At 41.5% G+C, this 16,685-nt stretch overlaps 1 protein-coding gene across 10 annotated transcripts in view; it reads left to right on the top strand.

The window, feature by feature from the left end:
* Window positions 1-16,685, top strand: part of osbpl8 (oxysterol binding protein-like 8) — a gene marked incomplete at its 5' end in the record, with an annotated part of 99,903 nt that overhangs the window by 41,738 nt on the left and 41,480 nt on the right. Inside the window, 2 exons of one of the 10 annotated variants that reach the window (XM_082510877.1) lie at window positions 16,196-16,277; window positions 16,441-16,491. The exons of 5 other annotated variants lie outside the window; for them this stretch is intronic. In XM_082510877.1, the coding sequence (XP_082367003.1) occupies window positions 16,197-16,277; window positions 16,441-16,491 (132 nt within the window). Of the gene's footprint in view, window positions 1-2,938; window positions 3,050-16,186; window positions 16,278-16,440; window positions 16,492-16,685 lie in introns of those variants that run through there. 4 more of the 10 variants (XM_082510880.1, XM_082510878.1, XM_082510885.1 and 1 more) reach the window with 4 other exon arrangements.

Raw genomic sequence — 16,685 nt, 5'->3', positions numbered from 1 at the left:
GGTTGAGGTCTGGAGACTGGCTAGGCCACTCCAGGACTTTCAAATGCTTCTTACGGAGCCACGCCTTTGTTGCCTGGGCGGTGTGTTTTGGATCATTGTCATGTTGGAAGACCCAGCCTCGTTTCATCTTCAAAGTTCTCACTGATGGAAGGAGGTTTTGGCTCAAAATCTCACGATACATGGCCCCATTCATTCTGTCCTTAACACGGATCAGTCGTCCTGTCCCCTTGGCAGAAAAACAGCCCCATAGCATGATGTTTCCACCCCCATGCTTCACAGTAGGTATGGTGTTCTTGGGATGCAACTCAGTATTCTTCTTCCTCCAAACACGACGAGTTGAGTTTATACCAAAAAGTTCTACTTTGGTTTCATCTGACCACATGACATTCTCCCAATCCTCTGCTGTATCATCCATGTGCTCTCTGGCAAACTTCAGACGGGCCTGGACATGCACTGGCTTCAGCAGCGGAACACGTCTGGCACTGCGGGATTTGATTCCCTGCCGTTGTAGTGTGTTACTGATGGTGACCTTTGTTACTTTGGTCCCAGCTCTCTGCAGGTCATTCACCAGGTCCCCCCGTGTGGTTCTGGGATCTTTGCTCACCGTTCTCATGATCATTTTGACCCCACGGGATGAGATCTTGCGTGGAGCCCCAGATCGAGGGAGATTATCAGTGGTCTTGTATGTCTTCCATTTCCTGATGATTGCTCCCACAGTTGATTTTTTCACACCAAGCTGCTTGCCTATTGTAGATTCACTCTTCCCAGTCTGGTGCAGGTCTACAATACTTTTCCTGGTGTCCTTCGAAAGCTCTTTGGTCTTGGCCATGGCGGAGTTTGGAGTCTGACTGTTTGAGGCTGTGGACAGGTGTCTTTTATACAGATGATGAGTTCAAACAGGTGCCATTCATACAGGTAACGAGTGGGGGACAGAAAAGCTTCCTACAGAAGACGTTACAGGTCTGTGAGAGCCAGAGATTTTCCTTGTTTGAGGTGACCAAATACTTATTTTCCACCCTGATTTACAAATAAATTCTTTACAAATCCTACCATGTGGATTCATGGATTTTTTTTTCACATTCTGTCTCTCACAGTTGAAGTGTACCTCTGGTGCAAATTACTGACCTCTGTCATCATTTTAAGTGGGGGAACTTGCACAATCGGTGGCTGACTAAATACTTTTTTGCCCCACTGTATGTGGAGGAATGGGGAGAATTTCAACCACCGATCCAACCAGTCTTTGAGAGTTGGGTCCTGACAGGCTGGTAGTTATTGATACTATCTTAACACTAGTAAGCAACGCTGTCTTTTATTCTAAAAGCACAAGAATGATGCTCTGCACACTGTGTTAACATGTGTATGTAGCATCCATGCATTAAGTTTGTAGAGGTACAGAGAGTACAGAAAAAGGAAGAAGCCATCTTTTTTCTTTTTTCTTTAATTGTACAGCGACCTCCATCGATTTGCGGTTCAGTATTCGTGAATTCACCTATTCCTGGATTTTTCTGTGGAACATAACTCGGATAATTCGCCTATTTGCTGATTTTTTTTTTTTTTTTAAATTTTCATAGAGCTAAAATGTTTGATAATTATTTTCATTAGGATGATCGTTTAAGATATATTTGGTGTTTGAACTGTTAAAATAGAAAGTTATAAACGTTTTTAGAGGGGGGAGTGGACTGTACTGATGACTGTAAAGTAGTAGTACCTGGGGTTGTAACACAAGTACTCTGAAGTCCTGTTAACTTAATTTGTAAATAATTAATAATAAATTCAAGATAATCAAAAGTAATTCAATTTTATGTTATTTTTAATATATTTAAGTAAACAGAAATTAGGTTTATTCAGCATATTATACAGTATGTATTATATTATATGTAACAGATACATTGTGCCTGTGAGCACTGTGACTTGCCAAAGAGAAGAGGGTGGGGAAAAACTGTTGGCACATCTAAGTTTCCACCCACATTAAGTTTGTTTTTTCCCATGTTATATTGTCCTGTCACCAGTAAGGTTTACATGCTAGCTAGCAACAGATTAGATGAGAACCACAACAGGCTCTGTTCAGCAGCTACTGCTGACTGTACTTGCCCCCCCCCCCCCATCGCTCAACCTTTGAAACCTTCTTCTAGGCTACTTGCAAAGATGTCGAAGTATTTATAAAGTAAACGCTGCAGACCTCATGAGACACTGGACAAGTCTAAATGCGTTTGCTGATGAGACTGGCGTGGAAGCTGTTTGGCTGAGTCTTGTTTTGCAGATTATTTGCGCTTACTGAAGATGCCACAGCAATCAGACTGAAACTGGAGTGTGCGCGTGCGTGCATGCGTGCGCGTGTGCGTCCTCCTTTGGGGTTATTTTCCACGATGGCTTCGGAAATCGGCACTTTGGTTTATTGGTGCAGAAGAGCCATGTGGTTACAGTAGCCACGCTCGAGGGGATGCATGCCTTTCTGCAATAACTGCTTCAGCGCACTACGTTTTAATTGTGGCTGCCAGTTCAGTCCTTTATAAACAGAAGACAGCCTACTTCCTTGTTTTTGCAGTTGTGCGGGTGCTTTGCTGCTTTGCGTGTCAGTCAGATGATGTTGGGCTGAAAAACATGTTTGCGTTGTTGTAAAACGGAGAGTAAAAACATTGTTTCATGTTTTTTTGTGAAGATGGAAGGTGAGATATCAAGAGAGACAGTCATGAGTGCTTTTGAGGATAGATAAAAGCACTCATGACACAGTAAATAAATGCCTGCGATGTAATGCTTGAGTGGGACAATAAGAATTTTACTGAAGGCTGTGAGTGATGAGAAGAGGAAGAAAAGGACTGGCCAAGAGAGGAAACGGCGTTCATCATAGAGAGGCTTAAATTCTCTTGCATGCTTGTTCTCGGTGCTGCCTTGTCTCCTCCCTTTAGTGTTTGGTTTGTGTGTGTGTGTGTGTGTGTGTGTGTGTGGGAGACAGAGACGGGCTGTGCTCAGTGGCTTGTTGTACCAGGTTTAGTCCGATCAAGACGTGGTAGCAGCGACAAGCTCACATCCCTCTGCTGACTGACACATGGTACGCATTTCCTTTGTTTCTGTAAGTGAACCTTAACACTGCATGTGTGTCTGCTGGGTTGGTTGCAGTTACAGTTGATCACAGTGTCGCTTTAGAAGAGCTTTGATCTAGAAGATGCTTTGTTTCTTTGAACTACTGCTGCAGTAAGAGTAAGTAATTTGAAGCTCTACATGTAACTGTTTGTGATAAGGTTTCACACAAAAACACAGAGCCTGCCTTGTTGTTTCCACTCTGTTTGTTTACTTAGTGTGTTGTCACTGAATGAAGGCCAACTCTCACTGCGTGCTTTGCTCAAGGGCTGTGGGTACAGCCAACTCAGATTGTATTGCTTCTGTTGGAGCTGTAATGAAGAGTTAGATGGCTCAGTATGTGTCTTCACAGATTTCTTCTCAAGTGTAAGAATAAGGAAGGCTGTTGCAGCTGAAGCATGGATCCACTCAAGCCTAATGATGGGAGGGGGGCTGACTCTAGTTGCTTGCAAGCAAGCCACAGGCAGGAATACAACTACATTATAACAGCATAATAGCTCCTTAATGCAACCCTCTCAAGTCCAATTAAAACCCTAATGAGGCCTACAATGAGATCACAATGAAGCATTTTTTTCTTTAAGTCAGATCAATTAACAGCAGAAACGGCAGACCAGATTCTTAATTGTCTGACCATGTGTGTGTCTCATTTAAAGGCAAATTACCCAATTATGTATTGGTGCACTAGAGTTATGTAACAGCAGTGTTTTCCAGGAATGATTGTGTTTCTGTTTAATTATATTCCCCTCCTGCAAAAGAAACCCTGCGGGAGTCTTGGAGCTATCCAAGGGCTGCAGGCAGCTAGGACTGGAGTGAGTGTAATCAGATTGACAGTACTGGCCAAGCCCTGAGCTTGTTCATTCTGAACAGCTGCTGGCGTCTGGAGCCAGATCTTAGAATAAAGAAACAGGATAAAGAATGAATTGTGAACGCGCATTTAGCGAGTATTACACAGAGGTCTTAAGTGACTTTCCAATTCCAAAATCACTCAAATTCTAGCATTATCAGATAAATACACTGATCAAAAAAATTAAAGAAACTCTTGGAAAACGCTGATTTTTTTCCCCCCCATTCTCAATGGGACAGTGTAATGTTTGAGGAACTAAAGGATGCCACATCGTTTGATGGGAATGAAAATTCAGTGGGCCACAACAACAAATAGTACTCACTAGTTTGTATGGCTCCCACGTGCTTGTATGCATGCCTGACAAAATTTGGGGATGCTCCTAATGAGTCGATGGATGGTGTCTGGTGGGATCTCCTTCCAGATCTGGACCAGGGCTGAACTCCTGAACAGTCTGAGGTAGGGCTGTGCGATTTGACCAAAATCTCATATCCCGATATAAGACATCTATCGTCCGATAACGATATAAATCACAACAATGTTACATTTTCTGTAAAACCTGTGAATCTCAGGCAGCTCGACTTGCGTGAAGTGTTTCCAGCTGGACGTCGTGTACCTGGAGTCGAGTGTTTTAGCCGATGCATGAAACGATACATTTTTAGACATAAGTTGTAACGGCGCCGTTTTCTTTGTGAGTATTTATTACACGGCGTGCTGCGGGGAAAAGCCTGTTCTAACGTTTGAGTCTAAGGTTTATTTTTTTAGCACCTGGCGGCTCTTTTTTACTTCTCATCCGTAAATAATCTGCTCTTTCACATGATTCAGTTTATTTTGAAAAGTCTCAACAGGATCTTGAGCTTTATTGTGAAAGGTTTATGTGGAACATAAACAAGCGGACACGCGATGGTTTTACCGTCGTTGTTGCTAACGACAACGCATAAAAACAGGCGCTTGTCCATCTGTAGTGTGGTTATATTAAATATAAGAGAAAGAGAGAACTTTAACTAATTAATATAGCCACTACAGTGTCCATCAGAACCATGAAAAAATATCGCCGTAAACAGTTTATTTTGCGACACCACGAAACAAACGATAGCGTAAAATGAAACGATAGATGTTTTTATATCGTCATCCGATATATATCGTTATATCGAACAGCCCTAGTCTGAGGTGCAGCCTTGCAGCATCAGATGGACTGAAACATAACGTCCCGGTGTTCTGTTGGATTTAGGTCAGGCATTAATGGGGGCCAGTCAGTAGTATCAATTCCATCATTCTCCAGGAACTGCCAGGAACTCTAGCCACATGAGGTCAGGCATTGTCCAGGAGTAACTCAGAACACACTGCCCAGTGTATTGTGTGACAGTGCGTTCAAGATTTCATCCCGATAGCTGCAGTCAGGGTGCTGTCCCTCCATGGATATGCTTCCCCAGACAATCACTGACGTACCACCAAACTGGTCATGCCGAATGATGTTGCTCTCGTCTGTGAAAAACACAGGACGCTACTGGTGGAGCTGCTAATTCTAGTATTATATGGCTAATGCCAGTTGGGCTCCATGGTGCCTGATACAGTAACATAAATATTGATATTTACATTGTTCACATTGTAAGGCGCTTTACCAAACTGTATTTACATTTTTGTCCTGGGGCGTTTTCATTTTACAAAGAAGCAGGTAGTGTTAGTGGTTGCTAGTAGAAATGTGCTGGACGTTTGTTGTGACGAAGGGGAACTGGGTCAATTTCAGAAATGCAGTTTACCTAAGTCAACTTTCAACAGGCCTATGAAGTTATGTCCACCTCACCCTCCTTCAGGTTTGTGATGTGCTGTTTTTTTTAATAACTTCAATAATTTACCCTGTGTCTGGAACAACTGATTTTTAAGATGCTGAGGTAGTGAAGAACTAGGTGTTCCATGACAGGACTTAACTAATCAATTGGTGCTGGTTATGTCGGTCTATCATAAGAACTCCCTTTCACCTCCCTGCTGCTCTGGGCTTGATAAAACTGAGATTCCATTCTGTGTGAAATCCACCCAGTCACCCCCACTTTCCCAGTTTTAAAGACTTGCGTGATGAAATGCTACAATTTCATGAAATGCTGTTGATCACCTGTATCAGGTTTCACATTTCTCCCCCATCTCCCAACATGATTGTATAAACTCCTTTATATTGTAAAACCGATATTTTTTTTAATCTATTTACTTCTGCGACACCTACAAGGGGTTGTTATCAGACTTAGAGTTAGGAATGGAGAGACAGGATGATGAACAGAAACGCACTGGGATTCTTCCTGTTTGCTCCAGTGTTTCTGCTTAGAATTATCTCTGTATGGATTTCCTGTCTGACCCTGCATTGCTTCCAATTTCCATTGTGTCACACACTACTTCAGTTTATCTCGAGTAGAAGTTAAAGCTTACATTTAATTGCAATTGAGCATCTTCCAAGGCATGCTATTTTGTGTGGAAATCGAATTTTGACCCTAAAAAAATGTTGAAAATCCAGTGGTGTGCTGAATATATTCAGCAGTCTACACTGTAAACTCTGCTTTATCATAAACAACATTTAGAGTGAAGCAGCACTTAAAGCTATGTTGATCAGCCAGTTGTTGTTTTCTGCCCATCTGGAAATTACTGTCTATCAAGTAATATTTAAAGCCATTGCCTGCTAAGTATCAATTTAAGTGTTTTAAATGGAATATTGAGAAAATACTAAAAATGGCAAACATTTAAGAGACTCGTTCTGCAACACTGTCACTACTTAAACTACGTAAAGCTGTCAGGTTTGCACTGATCCAAGCATTTGTTTGGCGTACAATTGTTATTTTACATCACTGAGTTCATATAATATGAGGCAGTAACTGTAGCTTGTAAGTGGACGGAAAGATTTTGAGGCGAGGGGAAGACTGAGTCAAAAGTCAGACTCATTCTGAATTATAACACAGTCACATCTTAAGACACGGACTTAATGATGTTTTTAGAATCAGAATAACTCAAGTCTCAAAATTGAACTTCCTGCAGTGGTTCTCTCTATATTCGTGGAGCCATTGCAAAGAGGAACTGCTAGTAGCTAATTTGAATACTTTCAGTAGCATCAATAGAAAATCAAAACGTGAGTTCCAGTGTTCCTCACTGTATCTACAGTGGGGCAAAAAAGTATTTAGTCAGCCACCGATTGTGCAAGTTCCCCCACCTAAAATGATGACAGAGGTCAGTAATTTGCACCAGAGGTACACTTCAACTGTGAGAGACAGAATGTGAAAAAAAAATCCATGAATCCACATGGTAGGATTTGTAAAGAATTTATTCGTAAATCAGGGTGGAAAATAAGTATTTGGTCAATAACAAAAATACAACTCAATACTTTGTAACATAACCTTTGTTGGCAATAACAGAGGTCAAACGTTTACTATAGGTCTTTACCAGGTTTGCACACACAGTAGCTGGTATTTTGGCCCATTCCTCCATGCAGATCTTCTCGAGAGCAGTGATGTTTTGGGGCTGTCGCCGAGCAACACGGACTTTCAACTCCCGCCACAGATTTTCTATGGGGTTGAGGTCTGGAGACTGGCTAGGCCACTCCAGGACTTTCAAATGCTTCTTACGGAGCCACTCCTTTGTTGCCCGAGCGGTGTGTTTTGGATCATTGTCATGTTGGAAGACCCAGCCTCGTTTCATCTTCAAAGTTCTCACTGATGGAAGGAGGTTTTGGCTCAAAATCTCACGATACATGGCCCCATTCATTCTGTCCTTAACACGGATCAGTCGTCCTGTCCCCTTGGCAGAAAAACAGCCCCATAGCATGATGTTTCCACCCCCATGCTTCACAGTAGGTATGGTGTTCTTGGGATGCAACTCAGTATTCTTCTTCCTCCAAACACGACGAGTTGAGTTTATACCAAAAAGTTCTACTTTGGTTTCATCTGACCACATGACATTCTCCCAATCCTCTGCTGTATCATCCATGTGCTCTCTGGCAAACTTCAGACGGGCCTGGACATGCACTGGCTTCAGCAGCGGAACACGTCTGGCACTGCGGGATTTGATTCCCTGCCGTTGTAGTGTGTTACTGATGGTGACCTTTGTTACTTTGGTCCCAGCTCTCTGCAGGTCATTCACCAGGTCCCCCCGTGTGGTTCTGGGATCTTTGCTCACCGTTCTCATGATCATTTTGACCCCACGGGATGAGATCTTGCGTGGAGCCCCAGATCGAGGGAGATCATCAGTGGTCTTGTATGTCTTCCATTTTCTGATGATTGCTCCCACAGTTGATTTTTTCACACCAAGCTGCTTGCCTATTGTAGATTCACTCTTCCCAGTCTGGTGCAGGTCTACAATACTTTTCCTGGTGTCCTTCGAAAGCTCTTTGGTCTTGGCCATGGCGGAGTTTGGAGTCTGACTGTTTGAGGCTGTGGACAGGTGTCTTTTATACAGATGATGAGTTCAAACAGGTGCCATTCATACAGGTAACGAGTGGGGGACAGAAAAGCTTCTTACAGGAGACGTTACAGGTCTGTGAGAGCCAGAGATTTTCCTTGTTTGAGGTGACCAAATACTTATTTTCCACCCTGATTTACAAATAAATTCTTTACAAATCCTACCATGTGAATTCATGGATTTTTTTTTCACATTCTGTCTCTCACAGTTGAAGTGTACCTCTGGTGCAAATTACTGACCTCTGTCATCATTTTAGGTGGGGGAACTTGCACAATCGGTGGCTGACTAAATACTTTTTTGCCCCACTGTATAGCAGTATTGTGCTTAATATTTACATTCCTCAAAGTGCCAAATGCAAAGAACTTTTATCCCCAGTTTTGTTTTTTGGGTCTCTTTTACACACCGTCTGCTGTAGTCCACAGTTTCAGACTTTAACAACAGCCATTCTAAGCAGCTTCTGTTACATCTGTCTGAAAGCTTGGCTCCACTACATGATTAGCATCAGGCAAGGCATTAGAGGAGCATGTATTTCATTCTGAGCTATATCAGAATTTCCAGGGCACAGAGATGTACTTAAAGACGGCATAATGACACGGCTTGGTTTCAGCAGGGTAATTAACAGGAGCAGCCTCACTGTCAGGCAGCCCTGTGGGTCTCCACACCTGCTCCCTATCACAGGGTTGAAAAGCTACCGACTTAAACAGGTTTCAAACTGCATTGGTACTGTATCCCAGCACGCAGTGTTCATCATTTTGTCCACACCTTTCTTTCTAGTATGTAAGCCTAACACCTACAGCTCTCCCAAAACATTAAACAGAAGGATTATACACCTGTGTTTGAGCATGTGGAAATCAAGTGCAGTAAACAAAAACGGACTAGTTTTAGCAGCGATGTTCCAATTACATCATTGACCAGGAAGGAAATTCTGCACGGTCATCATTCACTCTGCCCGATTGCTTTTGGTTATTCTGTGGAATTGACACAGATGAAACAATAAAACATTTGCCATTCACTTTTTAACAGACTTGCATGATGGTTGCTCCCTCTTTACTGAAATAAATACCTTGGCTCACCCTGTAAATTCAGGTTATGGGCTTGGCTCTTGCCTTACTTTGGCAGTATCTTGGCCAGTGCATACAGATCTCTGTGAGCCCATACCATTAGACGTTTCATTTGTGATGCCTGCTGTAGTTCCACTCCAGTTGTAAATAAGCCACCCTTTGGTCAGCACCCATGAGCACCATCCCATACTGCAGCTCTCTACCTCTGAAGTCGGCCTTTAGCCAGGGACTTTCTGACGGATGTGCCAGACTTTGAAGATACTCTGACAGGACTGCGTGCTGGCCTGCAGTGGTTTCACACTAAGACTGCTGCAGAAGGGATATTTGAGTTTCATTAGATTGCAGCTTAGAATATTTTACATGATTAAACAGTGTATTGCACAAATGAGATGTGAAGTACTCTGTTATGATATAACATTTTATTGTACTGCTCCTCTTTATGCAGATATTTCTTCCATCAATCACTTGAGGCAGCCCAGAAACCTCTTTATTGTAAACGAGGAGCAAACTAAGTGTAAGCAGATCTAATGAACGCACTTTCTAACTTTGTAACTATCCAGTGAAATTGGCTTTGCATTCTGAAAAAAAAGTCACTTTTGAAATCATTTTATGAGACAAAACAAACCTGTTATTAGAATAAGTGCTTCTGTGTTGCTTTGATGTTTAATGTAACAGGACTCTTTCTACCGTCCATCAGGACGTCTACTAGAAAACCCCTGAACCTGTTAGGTTGTTCCCTTCAGGGAGTTTTACTTTAGAGCAGTTAATTAATTCATTAAAAAAATATAATTTGCTAATCAACAAATTGGTCATTTGTTAAGCAAAATACAGTTGGAGTGTTTTTCTACTTTCCCAGAACCTGAAGTCTAAATGGCTCCAGTGCTGTTCCTGCTGTCCTCTGTGTTTGAACGTCAGGAGGTTTCAGTTAGTGCTTATCACGTCAGGAATTAGGTTTTAATTGAATTTACATTCTTTCATACAGCAGTCTATGATGGATAGGACTTGGCACGAACCAGCTTGTATGAGGTTAATCTTTTAAAAATGCATATCTTAATGTCATTATGTAAAAACTGGTTTGCATGCTGTCTGTGTGGAGAGCAGAAATTTTGAAACCACTGCCTATTGTCTGGTGATGACTTAGCATTTTATTGGTAAAGTTTATCTATGATGACTGGCACATTGCAACAAAATTTGAACTGTTCGCTCTGCTGATATACTGCATCCATCCATCTTTACTTATAAAGCACATTAAAACAACCACAGGTGACACAAAGTGCTGTTACATTGGAATAAAAATCGAATCATTTTAAGACTTGGTTCTTACTGGCTAAAGAAACTAACCAGTGAACTAAGAACCACTGGGTTCCCAGACTGTTTAGTTTTGTTCAGTTGCAGAGTCTACAAATAAGAAATGTGATAACCATACAGTGGTTTTCCTGATAATAAATGATGAGTTTTATTTGCAGTTTATTGGCTGAGGGAGGGTTTTTATAGACAGCACAGTTCTGGGAAAAGAGGGTGAGGTGTTTTTTATGAGGAACTCTTCAGTTAGTAAACTATTTGAATTGCTGAAAGCACATTAGCACATGCATTTCGAAACTCCTTTGCTGATATACACTATGGGTAGTATAAGTGTGAACGCGACCATTAGTTTGATACACAGCTGGCAAAGCTTCTAATCTAACAGTAGTGATTAAGCCAGAGTCACAACAGCTGCTGTTCCATATTAGCTGTGATGGCTAATATGAAAGGTTTTTCTTCACTTCATGTCTTAAGCATGCAGTGGTTTTCCTGAAAATTAAATAATGAGTTTTGTTTGCAGCTCTTCAGGTTTGGCGTGCTTAGTAATTATTTAGTAATCAGTTGTTTTGATGTCTTTCAGCTTGTTGTTTTGCTTTTACAGCCCACAGCTTTACTGTTTGGGTTTGAGGATATGAGGCAGCTGGTGAGTGGAGAGCAGTGGACAGCAAAAAGGAGCTAGAAGGACAGTCTCTGCTCGGTCCTGCTATCGGGGTTAGAGAAATCCTATCTGTGTGGGAGTGTGTGCGTGTGTGCACTGCAATAGCATGCACAATGCTGTTGGAAAAAACAAAAGCATAACATTCAAATGGAGACACTCACAGTTTCGATTGCTAAGCTCGTTCTTAATTGAATAAAATGTGTATGTATGTTAATGGTGCAATTGAATTTATGAAACGCTCAGAGATGTTTTAGTTTTAGTAATCTCCAGTACTTTTAAAATCGTAACAATATTATTCCTGCTGACACAATTATAAATCAGTGCTGTGCTGTTTAATTCTAAGCCTCTGTCTGATAACATATTAGCTGAATCAAGAGGAATAGAATTCTGGATTGTGTTATTGAGCTAAACCAGCATATTTGTATAAAGAGGAATTGTTAAGTATAGTATGAACGGGACAAGTTTATGTAAATACCCTGCCATGGCCTCATATCACAACTATATCACAACACAGTGGAACATAAGAGATTTTAGAGCCACACGTTACACTTGCAATATAAATATATATTACATAAATGCAATATAAAGGCTACACATCGACAGACATGAGTTGTGCATGTGACATTTCAAAATATCAGCTTTTATACAAAATAAACAAAGTTTCATACAGTAACAGTGGCTATGTGGAGCTTTAAAAATAGCTGCCAGTGATGACTCAGCCATCCAGCAGCAGTCTAGCACCTGGAAACCTGCAGCTCTGTCTCTGTCGCTCCCTATTGAGATTTTTAGCCTCTGTAATTGTGTCTTTCTTCAGTGACAAACACCTTTGTGGCGTCTAACATACAGGCTGTGGATTTTTTTCATTATATAGATTATATAGAAGAGTTTTAGGCTGTATTTTGATTCTAGTAACTAAAGGTGCCTTTCAGATATAGGGGAAAAAACTGTTGGTTTTTTTTTTCTCCTTGCTGCTAAAAAGAAACTGGGTCAGAACTTGCTGCGAGTCATGTTTTAACATTATGTAATATGCCATGGCATTTTATCCTGAATTAGCACTCCATCCTTTCACAGGCAGAGACGGGGTTTGGGGCCATGTTTCCTGTCTAGGTTTGGAAGGTTTGGTGCGTTCTGATTGGGTGGAATCTGTTTAGGTAGTTACATCATCACCTTTTATAGCTGTATGAATATGGATGAGCATTTGTTTCCCAGCGTTGTGTAGATAAGCCTGAGTGTTCTTAATGCACTGCCTCCGTTTATGTAGGAGTTGGGTTTGTTCTGAATAAATGTGGAAATGGACAAAATTAGGGTTGTCTCTAAGTTTGTGCCTCTTCCCCAGACGCAAGGCCTTAAATGTTGGATATTTGGCTATACAGACTTTAACCACATACTGTTACTGTTATCTGAAAGTTGATTTAATTTATTAAAGACTAATAATCTCAAAATCGTTTCTTGCTAAGTGTAAAAAGCCCAGATGCTTTGCTCTGTGTCTGTGGTTAAAATGTATTTCAGTTTTCTCTCACAGCATCTGCTGCAGTGTCCTTGTTTGTCATGTCATCGGCACAGCAAGCTGCTGGCTTTGAAATGAAAACGAGTTGAAAAGAGTCAGACAGTAAAATGTCACCTTGCTTTTCACCCCCTCTAAAAGGGAGCTGGACACCTTGAACGTTGCCCCCGTCTTTGTTTCCTTCATTAATTCAAACAAGGTTGTCTGGTGTCATCCAGTTATGTCGGCGGCTGAGGTTGAAGTACAGGCTTGACTTGCACATCTATTGTGTTTGAGCCTGCAGGTCTGAACAGACCACAGTGGGATCAAACTAGGTGAGCTGTCACAGGGAGTTTACCTTTTTATTTGCATCTGCCTTAATCAAACACAGTAAGCTGTTGCAGCAATAGCTGCCAATGTTTTCTTTATTTTCAGACTGTGAGAACTCTTCAGATTCTTACAGTATTACATGTGCGTCTGCGATCGTGCACACAAAATTGTGATTGCTCAACTCATCTGAGATCTGTTTTGATTAACCTGTCAGTGGAAACTGAAACACTACCCGCATGAAAATATTATGATGATGATTTTTCTCTTGCAATATAAGGCTGATGGGTTCGAAACTTTTATTCTCTCTAATGATGGGAAATATCACTGACAGTAAAATGTACACATATCTATGTCCATGCTTTTAAGATCCATCTACTTTAGTGAAGGATTTTAGACATCTTATGATGCACATGTTAATGCATACATTAATACACCAGCACAGGCTCATTGCAGATCTTGTTGTCAGTGGATATGCAGTACGTTCCTCCTCAGGCCTGTGAGTAGAGTCACTGCAGTGGAGGTGCAGCAGACATTGCTTGGTTTGCTCATCAGAGAGCTCTTACTGGAGCTCCTGTAAATAGCTGGATAGTATGCATTGTTTTATTATATATTTTTTTACATTAATGTAAGTTTATGTTGAGGAAATATTGCTGGCTATATATGATATGGTATGATATATATCCGGCATACAAATGTAGATATCTGTATGAGCTTCAAAAATCCAATGTGCATTAGAGCAGCGGTCCCCAACCCCCGGGCCACGGATCGGTACAGGTCCGTGAGTCGTTTGGTACCGGACCGCGAGAGTTGAGGCTTGGGTGTGAAATTTAGGGTTTTTATCGTTTTTTTAGCGTTATTTTTTTAATCGTTAACTCCATTTCCCTGGGTCTTTTCCCGTGTGTTATGAATAAATCTTCTTTTTTTGATACCGGTATTGGTTTTATTTTCTTGTATTAATCTGCAACTCCTTAAAGGCCGGTCTGTGAAAATATTGTCGGACACACGGTCCGTGGTGCAAAAAAAAGGTTGGGGGTCGCTGCATTAGAGCACAGTACGTGTACGAGACTGGGAATGGAATTTAGTATCAAAAGTTTCCAAACCAAACATGGTTGTCAGCTGCTAGCTTTCCCAAAGTCTAATACAAGTTGTGCGTGTGCGTGTGTGTGCGTGTGTGTGCGTGTGTGTGCGTGTGTGTGCGTGTGTGTGCGTGTGTGTGCGTGTGTGTGCGTGTGTGTGTGTGTGTGTGTGTGTTTCAGCAACTACAGTCACTCATAGCTTCACTGAAGGTGATTTTTAGGTTGCTAATATACACTGTAGAAAAAAAAAAAGCTGCTTTGTGGTGTTAAAGAAATGAACAGCAGGGGCACTAGAGGAGCAACAACGAGATTACTCCCAAAGCACTAACGGTTTCACAGGTGGAGGACATTTTTCCCTCCTCATCAGTTTTGCATTTGGATCATATCAGTGTTACTACTGGCAGCATGAGGTGATACCTGGACTCCAGCACAGGTAGTCCAACTCCTCCAGGCACATCAGAATGTGCCATGGCTGGAGGATTTGTTGCTTCTCACCGTAGTCTCAAGATTACTCACATTACTCAGTCCAAATCAGTATTCAGCACGTCGCCATTGAGATCTGATGTGGTTTTAACGTGTCCCTTTAGTTTTGGGATGTTTTTTGAGCAGTGTAATAGTTTAATATTAATTATGATGATTGTGAGAATATTATTTTACAGAGGATTATCTGTAAAATAATTGCAGTGCACTGCAAAATACAGACAAATGCTAAAAATCCTGCTGGCTTTAAAACTGCGAGTTTTCAGAATGGGCTCATGTGTGGTGAAATCCCCTCCATCCTTTATCTCTCTGAACTTGAGTCAGTGCTCCTCCATCTCTACCTCACTTTGTTTTCCATGTAGAAACCCCAAAAAGATGAACGTGTTAGATTATTCATGACACTAAAAGTTCAGCTGTGAGGATGTGGGTTGTACACTGTTGATTCTCATTCTCCACACAAATGTTTGTGCTGGGAAAACAGCAGACTGTACAAATCTCACAGACAACTTGACAACAGACATTATTTTTGAGGATTTATAGAATATTAAAACCTGGTCACAAAAAGTTTGAGTTTGAATGATTCATGCTTTAGGTCAGCTTAGTGCATGCAAACCTCCCACCACCCTTTTTTTGATGATCAATTTATAGTGACAAAAGCTTTTCAAATGCTAATGTGCTCTTGCCACTTGCTGTGGTCCAGCAAGTGCGCTTTTATTCAACTGTATTGTTAAAACTCTTTCTCGGGCTGCCTGTCGCAGTTTCTGTTTTCTATTAGTATCACTTGGAGATTGTTGCTGGCCCTTCACTTTGTGTCTCTGTCAGCCTCTTCACCACCACCCACACTCTCATCTGCATAATTAATCAGCACTAATCACCAGGTGAGGTTGTTATAAACAGCATTCACCCCGGGTTCACAAAGACTGTCAGTCACGGAAGCTGCTGACAGTTGCTGTGAGTTTATTGAACAGACAGTTTGAGGAAAAGTGGTTTATTTTGGGATCAGACTGTGTGCTGTATTTAGAGAAAACTACCAGCCTTCCAGGAACAAATTCCTCTGACCTCTTTGCCCCAATGACTGAGGGTCATCTGTTTGCAACTTGGTGGGAGTGGCCTCAGTGTAATGGTAAGACAGCACACTGAGCCAAGATTAAATTAGGAAAGCACTCTGTTGGTGCCTCTTCACAAAGCCTCGTTAATAGATCTCTGGCGTTCAGTGACAGTTTGCTAATCCCTTATTGTTGTGAGCAGCTCTCAGTATCGTCTGCCCTCTCAGCCAGTAGGTCTCTGGGTTCTAACCAATCAGAACTTTGTGATTTGATTTCATCTGTAGGATTATCTGAGCAATAACCAATCAGTGGCCCTGTTTTCCCCGTCTTCCTTCTCACTGAGCTGCCTATGGTTGTTTTGTCTGACTAGAGATTATATAGGATCCTGCTTCACTCCGGCGGTGACCATGACACCAGATCTATTCACTGCAGCTGCCTGGACTAATATGATGGGTTTCTGTAAACCTGAGCCAGACGGTATCTTGGAGGTAGTGAAATTAAGAATCTTCTGCAGTCGTGTTGATATTTGCTGTGTCAGAGTTATGACTGAACAGAAACAGCGCCCTTACTGTTGCAGAGCTGTTACTTTTAAGATAAAGAGAGGCCATGGTGAGCAAACCTAATCAGAGCCTGTTTGTTGCTTTTGGTCAGCTGTTAAATGCTTCCACTCTCCGCTGTGCACAGGTGGAGGGAGTCATGTGGGTGAGTGTCTGTTGTTTGTGGTCAGAGCTCCTTACCAATTACACTGTAATGTTTATTGCTCTGCGGATAGGACTTAATAAGAAATATAAACCAATGGTTGAAATATTTAAGTTGATTGTAATGATTAACTTCCTGTTTATGAGACATTACATTAATAACTACCTGCAAAGTAAATGGTGTACTGTACTGAAAAT

Source organism: Aulonocara stuartgranti (genome assembly GCF_965226115.1).
Source record: "Aulonocara stuartgranti genome assembly, chromosome: 17".
NCBI classification, from domain to species: domain Eukaryota; kingdom Metazoa; phylum Chordata; class Actinopteri; order Cichliformes; family Cichlidae; genus Aulonocara; species Aulonocara stuartgranti.
This window is presented reverse-complemented; position numbering and strand designations above follow the sequence as displayed.